At 35.2% G+C, this 8182-nt stretch overlaps 1 protein-coding gene across 1 annotated transcript; it reads left to right on the top strand.

The window, feature by feature from the left end:
* Positions 1 to 1407: 1407 nt before the first annotated feature.
* On the top strand, positions 1408 to 7923 carry K444DRAFT_639073 (uncharacterized protein; the record flags this gene model as incomplete). The annotated part of the gene is made up of 14 exons (XM_024884333.1): positions 1408 to 1571; positions 1724 to 2212; positions 2243 to 2338; positions 2507 to 2636; positions 2691 to 3004; positions 4775 to 4778; positions 6925 to 6981; positions 7087 to 7172; positions 7218 to 7272; positions 7339 to 7401; positions 7465 to 7524; positions 7591 to 7676; positions 7722 to 7802; positions 7848 to 7923. 14 exons carry the CDS (start codon positions 1408 to 1410, stop codon positions 7921 to 7923), a joined length of 1761 nt encoding a protein of 586 aa, XP_024743799.1.
* Between the last annotated feature and the right edge of the window lie 259 nt (positions 7924 to 8182).

Here is an 8182-nt window from a genome sequence, read left to right as displayed (position 1 = left end):
AATTATTTTATAGGAAATGTTTATATAAGTTTATTTAATAATAGTATTATAATGTAGTAAAAGATTTATAGAGTATTATAGTATTTTAATATAATTAAATAAGGTATTAATAGTATTAATATATTATAAGTTTAGGCTATATATTACTATTACGAAGTACTTTTAGTAATATAAGTACTAAATTACTAGAGTAATAGTGAGGCGTATCCTAAAAATAGAGGGGCAGGTACGTATAATTGTCAGAAATTAGAAAATCAGAAATCGAAAATCAGAAAATCAAATCTCGCTTCTCTGTTTTGTTGACTAGCTAGCTGTGGGCCTTAGTAAGCAATAGAAAAAAATCATGCTTAATAGAAATTAACTTCGAATATAATATGCCTATGGCTTCCAGAATTACAGCCTGAGCGAGGCCGGTCTTGTGTGCTTCTAATAATATACGACAATATCATTACCGCAAGGCTGCCTAAGCTAAGTCCGCTAGCCTTAATACGGTACTTTCTCCAACTTCACTCCGCATCTATATTAATTCGACGGCTTAATAACTACCCGAAACCCTACCCTACCGCGACCCTTGAATCTTTCGAATAATGCGTCTGCTATAGTCTAATAATAATGGCAATCTTAGCCTGACCGAGTTCTTTAAAAGCGCCATACCCAACTATACTATACTTTTATATAGGTAGGGAACGGACGAGGTTACCTTCAAGGACCTGATAGACGGTACGAGTAAGAGTAAAGCTGGCGGCTATAGCAAGATATAGTTCTGCGGAGAACAGGCTAGGCATAATGGCTTGAAATACTTCTGGGTTAATACATACTATATTAATAAATCGAGTAGCGCTAAGCTCTCTGAAGCTATTAACTCGATGTTTCGCTAGTATTAGAAAGCGGCCAGATACTATATCTACTTATCTGATATTTCGATACGAAAGCGGAAAGCAAGTAATACGTCTATTATATATACTTGGGAATCTGCTTTCCAAGCAAGCAAATGGTTTATACGGGGCTGGACCTTACAAGAACTCCTTGCTCTAAGATTAGTTGAATTCTACTCCCGGGAAGGCAAGAGTCTAGGTAATAAGAGAACTCTCGAGTAACAAATCCACGAGATTACTAGAGTTCCTGCTACGGTACTTCGAGAAAACTCCCTCTCCCAGTTCGACGTCAATGAATGATTCTCCTGGGCAAAAAGCCAATAGACTATATATAGAGAAGACAAGGCATATTCGCTCTTTGGGATTTTCGATATCCAGATACCACTTCTTTATAGCAAAGGAGAAGTCAAGGCGTTTCTGTAGCTCCGGGAGGCAATTGACAGACCTTTGAAGGGTAAGTCCTATCCTAATGACTGATGCCTAATATACCTCCTAGTAAGTTACAAAGGTCCAAGCCGACCCCGCACTAATGATGTCCCGATATACAGAACGACCAGAGACTCTACCGAACCCGTTAATCGTCATACCCTTTAGTCGCGATACAGACTTCGTCGAGCGAGGGATACTCGATCAGATTTACCAGAAATGCACTGTCTTGGGATCTCGAATCGCACTTGTTGGCCTGGGTGGCATCGGGTAGGCGCAAATGCTACTGCTAATATGGATTACTAACTGTTTTGAAGCAAATCTCAACTCGCCATCAAATACGCATATTGAACTCGAGATCGCTCGCCGGAGATATGGGTATTCTGGATTCACGCAAGTAATACCGCTCGGTTTGAGTAGAGCTTTCGAGATATTGCAAACTATATCAAAATCTTTGGACGACTGAATCCAATGGCTAATATTTTCCAGCTCGTATACGACTGGCTGTGTAATGACAGGGAGGGAAAGTGGGTTCTTATACTTGATAATGTGGATTATGCTGGGTTTCTCGTCGAGGCTCCAACCGGTGATCAGGATAGGCATACGAATAGCAGAGGAAGTGAGAAGGTCAAACGGCTTGTGGAATACCTGCTGCAGTGTCCGCATAGATCGATTCTCATAATAATACGAAGCAAAAGCGCTGCTCTGAAGGTAGCTGAACAGGGCGGTATTATTATAGTTGAACTAATGAACAGGGCAGATGGGCTGGCACTGTTTGAGAAGAAGCTAGGATGGTACGATAACGGCGAGGATGTTAATGAGCTTGCTGCGGTACTCGAGTATATGCCTCTCGCCATTGTCCAAGCTACTGCATATATCTCCCAAAGAGTACCGTGCTATTCCGTGCGATAGTATCTCCAGGACTTTCGGAGGAGCGATAGTAAGAAAACCAGCCTACTTAACTGCGATGGCGGACAGCTCCGTCGAGATGGGGAGGCGAAGAACTCTATTATTATTATATGGCAGATATCGTTCGAGTATATCCATGAGATATGACTAATAGCTGCTGATTTATTGTCGCTTATGAGGTTTTTTGACCGGCAAGGAATCCCTGAGGCTCCACTTCGAAGTCGATATGAGTAGTCGCAGTACAACTATGAAAAGAACCACGATGACAATTATCGTAATATTGATACTGAGTATAGTAATAACGATGAAGATGAAGGATTACAGTCTAGCGTGAATGATGGGTTCGAAGATGATCTCTTGGTCTTACGAAATTACTCTTTTATCTCTGATAATATAGACGGTATAACCTTCGAAATGTACGGACTAGTATAGCTAGCAATGCGAAACTGGCTTGAAGCTTATAGGCAGATAGAGAAGTAGAAAGGTGCATTTCTCAGGAATCTTGATGCAGGACTTCCGATAGGAGAGTACAAGAATTGGAAAAGGTGTCGAGCACTTTTCCCATATGCGCAATCGGTAGCAGTACAGAAGCCAAAGGAATCAGACTCTTTAATAGACTGGGCGTTAGTACTATATAAAGCAGTATGGTACGCATGGAGAATGGGGAAAGGTGTAGAGGCAGAGAATCTGTTAGTTCGCGTAATGAAAGTTCGCAAGAAGATTTTCGGTAATGAGTACGAGGATACGCTAGGTGGGATGGCAATAGCGGGCTTAGCATATAATCTGAATGGCCGGTGGGATGATGCTGAAAAGCTGTAGGTGCAAGTCATGGAGACTTGTAAGACAAAGCTCGGAGTGGACCACCCTTCCACGCTGTCTAGTATAGCCAACCCAGGCTCGGCAAAAATACCTGAGGTATTAATAAGGAATTAATAGTTACTAGTATTAATAAGGTATTAGTAAGTATCGATATGTATCGATTCCTTATCGATTCCTATACCGCTTCTTATCCCGCACCCTCTAATTTTTCACTTACTCTATTCTCACATCTTTTATTCTTATTCTATTTGGATTATATGCTCAAAATGTCTTCTTTGCATAAGCTAGACTCTTCCTCTCTAGCTTCTGCTTTTGTAGATCTAGAACTAGAAGCCCCTTCTAGCCGAAAATTGAGGGCCCTGGTCTGGAAGTATATACGTGATCCTACTGAGAAGAAGAACCAAGCCCACTTCTATTATATCCATTATAATAAGAAAACGAGAAAGCCATATTATACTTCTCTTTTAAAGAATATAAAGAAGTATATACAAGGTTTTTATAAGATCCCTATTAAGATGGCTATTAGTAAGAACCAAGTAATAGTTAATTTATAATTGAGGTAATATTACTACCAAGCTACTAGAACAAGCGAGCAAGAGGAGCTTGATACTAAGATCCTGGAAGCTTACCTTAATATCTGGGTTATTCTTAAAGCTCTGATTACTCTTATTATTATATGGAATCTGTCCTATACTCTTATTAAATGGCCAGAGTTCCATATGCTTTGCCAAGTACTCAATCGAGCTATTAAAGGCAAGATTATAACTTCGCATTCAGGAATTACTAGCTCTGTTAAAGGCGCTTGGAAAGGCCACCAGGATACCGTACGACAAGTAGTCCAGGCTATACTCTTACTTATTTATATCTCTCTAGATATCTGGACCTCTTCAAATCAATTACTTTTACTCGTAATCTATAGCCATTTTACTATATATAATAGAAAGTAATAAAAGGCCCTTCTCGCTTTAAAGCAGATCCCTGGCCATAGCTCAGAAGCTCAAATATTAATTCTTTAGCCAGTTCTTCAAGATTATGATATTATATATAAGCTTGGAGCTATTATATATAATAATGCCTCAATAAATAATATCCTTTATTAATTAGTTCAAAAGAAGCTAAAGGATAAGCTGAGCTTGGACTAGAAGGCAAATTACTAGTATATTCGCTATCTGGGCCATATTATTAATCTAGTTATATAAGCCTTCTTATTTACGAATCAGGTTAGCTTGGAGAACCTTGATTTATATAATAAACAGGAGCGGAATACTAGAGTCTTTAATATAATAAAGGTAATAAAGGCCCAGTTTAGGCTAATAGGACCCCTTGGCCAAGTATATAATATTATGGTTTATATTCGTAAGTTAGCTAGAAAAATAGAGGAGTTTCGTATACTTGCGAAAAGGCTAATTCTAATAGATAATTATATAAGGTGAAATAGCTAGTATAAGATACTTTATATACTACTTAACTTGAGGCCGGTAATAGAAAGGTATTATTAAAACTATAAGGAGAAGCTTAAGGAGAATATCTTGACTCCTAAAGATTAGAAAAAGCTTTATATAATTAAGGACTTCCTTATATTCTTTATACGAGCTACTCTTATAGCTAAGGGCTCAACTTTCCTTAATTCTATTTTCTTTATAATAGATATCTTAATTAAATACCTCTAATAAGAGAATATAAGTTATTCTTTCCTTTTATATAATCTCATATAACTATACTAATTCTAATAGGCTAAATATTAGAAAAGTAAGAATCCAGAGAAGAAAGACTTCCTTTATTAAATCAAAGCAGTATATAAGGTTCTGGATAATTATTATATAAGAACTAATATATTTCTAGTTTATATTACCGTATTAATTTTAAATTCTTATAATTATATAAGGTGTATTAAGATATACTAGCTAAAGAAATAGTTAAAGCCAGTCTTAGCTAAGGTTAAAAAGCTCTAGGAGAAATATCGGGAAAGGCCTATTACTATACCTATATTACTAGCTTTTTGGTATAAAAGCTTGTCTTATAAGATACTAGAACTAGATATATATAATTATATTACCTTATTTCTTAGAGCAGAAGCTCGTTCTATAAGTCAAGACGAGTTTAAGAACTATAACTTACTAGAATTATATAATCCTGGTAAATAGGAAGCCCCTATATAGTAGTATTAGGATATATAGAGGTAATACTAGCTAAGGCTCTCTCTTATGGCTATTAATATTCTCTCTATTCTACTAATAAGTAATAAGCCAGAGAGAGTATTTTCAGGAGAATATTATATAGTAAGCTAGGATAGGATATAAATAGAGGCAAAGATAATTGAGATATAAGAGTACTTAAAGTACTAGAAAAGAAATAGGATTCTAAATACTTTCCTTAAGACTAAGAGAGGAATCTAAGAATAAAGGAAGATTCTATACTTTTTATATAATACTTTAGGGCCAGATTAGAATCTCTTCTTTTAGTTTTTAGGTACTATATAAAAGTAATTATAATTATAAGTAAAATTAAAAGAGGGTAAATATTAAGAGCTTAATATAGTCTATTAAATATTATATAAAAGCCAGGCAATTATATAATATAAAGAGAGCAAGTAGCCCTATCTAGAACCTATAAACTTATTAGCTAGGATAAGCTCCAGGCTTTAAAACCCGTTTACTTCATATAATTTTAGGAGATTTAGGCTTTCCTCCAGAATCTCCCTCTCCTCTATTATTATTAATATCTTATATAATATATTAGGTCACATAATTACAACGAATACAGTTACTATATGCCTTATACTATTCTCTACCAGGAATCCTTAAATACTCTATAAATATACCTTGACCCTTATTATAAATAGTATAAGAAGTCTGGGTATTAACTTTGCTACTATATTACTTAGTATAGATCATATGAACTCAGGAGAAGTAACTTATACTCGCTGGGTCAAGATTATATTAATAACCTCAGGGAGAAGTAAGGTATTAAAGGTACCAGGAGTATAGGGTCCCTTAATTACAATATCTGAGGATTCTGGATTATTAATATTAAAGGTATGCTTCTACTAAGGGCTACTATTAATAACTAAGGGCTAGAGCTCATTTCCTCCTATATAAAGGAAGTACTGAGCCTTAGTATTATTAGAGAGGTCTATACGAGTCCAGATAACGAGATCTTATTAAGCTTGGGCTACTATTATATATATATATATATGAAGTAGTATATATAAAGTATTATATGTGAGGTATATATATAGAGTATATAAGGAGAGAGAGAGAGTATATATATATATAAGGAAGTTGGAGGGAGGGCTAAGAGCTAAGAGCCTATTATATAGATATCTAGGGCTAAAAATGACTTAAATAGGAGCCTAAATAATTTAGATTAAGCTATAAATCAAGCTATGAATTATATAGTTATTTGGTATAGTTTAGATAATGCGGGGAAAATAAATTAGCTAGAGCCTTAGAAATAGGGCTACAAAGCTGTGAATTATATAGTTATTTACTATAGTTCAGATAATGGAATTAAAATAATTAGCTAGGGTATTAGAATTAGTTATATTAAGCTATGAATTATATGATTATTTAGTAAATCAGATAGTAGGGTTAAAATAATTAGGTAGGGCCTTAGAAATAGGGCAAATACTGACTAAGTATTAATAGAACTATTAATACTATTAATACCTTACGATTCTGGCATCGATTTCTATCAATACCGGAAATTAGGGAATTTTTGCCGAGCCTGAGCCAACCTAGTATCGACGCTTTGGAACCAAGGCCAGTGGGATAATACTGAAAAGCTGGAGGTGCAAGTCATGAAGACAAGCAAGACGAAGCTTAGAGTGGACTACCCAGACATACTATCGAGTATGGCCAACCTAGCGGTAATACTATGGAATCAAGGCCGGTAGGATAATACTGAAAAACTAGAGGTACAAGTCATGGAGACAAGCAAGACGAAGCTCGGAGTAAACCACCCAGATATGCTATCGAGCATGGCCAACCTAGCGGCAACATACAGGAACTAAGGCCAGTGGGATAATACTGAAAATCTGGATATATAAGTCATGGAGACGAGTAAGACGAAGCTCGGAGTAGACTACCCAGATACGCTATTGAGTATGGCCAACCTAGTATTAATGCTTTGGAACCAAGGCCGGTGGGATAAGGCTAAAAAGCTAGACGTATAAGTTATAGAGACGAGTAAGACGAAGCTCGGAGTGGACTATCCAGATACACTATCGAGTATAGCTAACCTAGTATTAATACTTTGGAGCCAAGGCCGGTGGGATAATACTAAAAAGCTAGATATATAAGTTATAGAGACTTATAAGACGAAGCTCGGAGTGGACTACCCAGATATACTATTAAGTATAGCTAATCTAGTAGTAATATATAGGAACTAAGGCCGGTGAAACGAGGCTAAAAAGCTATAGGTATAAGTTATAGAGATATATAAGACAAAGCTCGGAGTAAACTACCTTTCTATACTATTAAGTATGGCTAACCTAGTAATAATATATAGGAACTAAGGCCAGTAGAATAAGGCTAAAAAGCTAGAGATATAAGTTATAGAGATAAGTAAGACAAAGCTCGGAGTGAACTACCCTTCTATACTATTAAGTATAACTAATCTAGTAGTAATATACAGAGACCAAGACCGGTAAGATAATACTAAAAAGCTAGATATATAAGTTATAGAAATAAGTAAGACAAAGCTCGAAATAGACTATTTAGATATATTATTAAATATAGCTAATCTAGTAGTAATATACAGGAACCAAAACCGGTAGAATAATATTAAAAAGCTAGATATATAAGTTATAGAAACAAGTAAGACAAAGCTCGGAATAGACTATTTAGATATATTATTAAATATAGCTAATCTAGTAGTAATATATAGGAACTAAAACCGGTAGAATAATATTAAAAAGCTAGATATATAAGTTATAGAAACAAGTAAGACAAAGCTCGGAATAGACTATTTAGATATATTATTAAATATAGCTAATCTAGTAGTAATATATAGGAATTAAAACCGGTAAAATAATATTAAAAAGCTAGATATATAAGTTATAGAAATAAGTAAAATAAAGTTTAGAGTAAACTATCCAGATATATTATCTAGTATAGCTAATCTAGTATTTATATAAAAAGGAAATAGTAAAG

Source organism: Hyaloscypha bicolor (assembly GCF_002865645.1).
Source record: "Hyaloscypha bicolor E unplaced genomic scaffold K444scaffold_10, whole genome shotgun sequence".
NCBI classification, from domain to species: Eukaryota; Fungi; Ascomycota; class Leotiomycetes; order Helotiales; family Hyaloscyphaceae; genus Hyaloscypha; species Hyaloscypha bicolor.
Note: the sequence above shows the minus strand (reverse complement) of the source record. Positions and strands in the feature narration are given on the sequence as shown.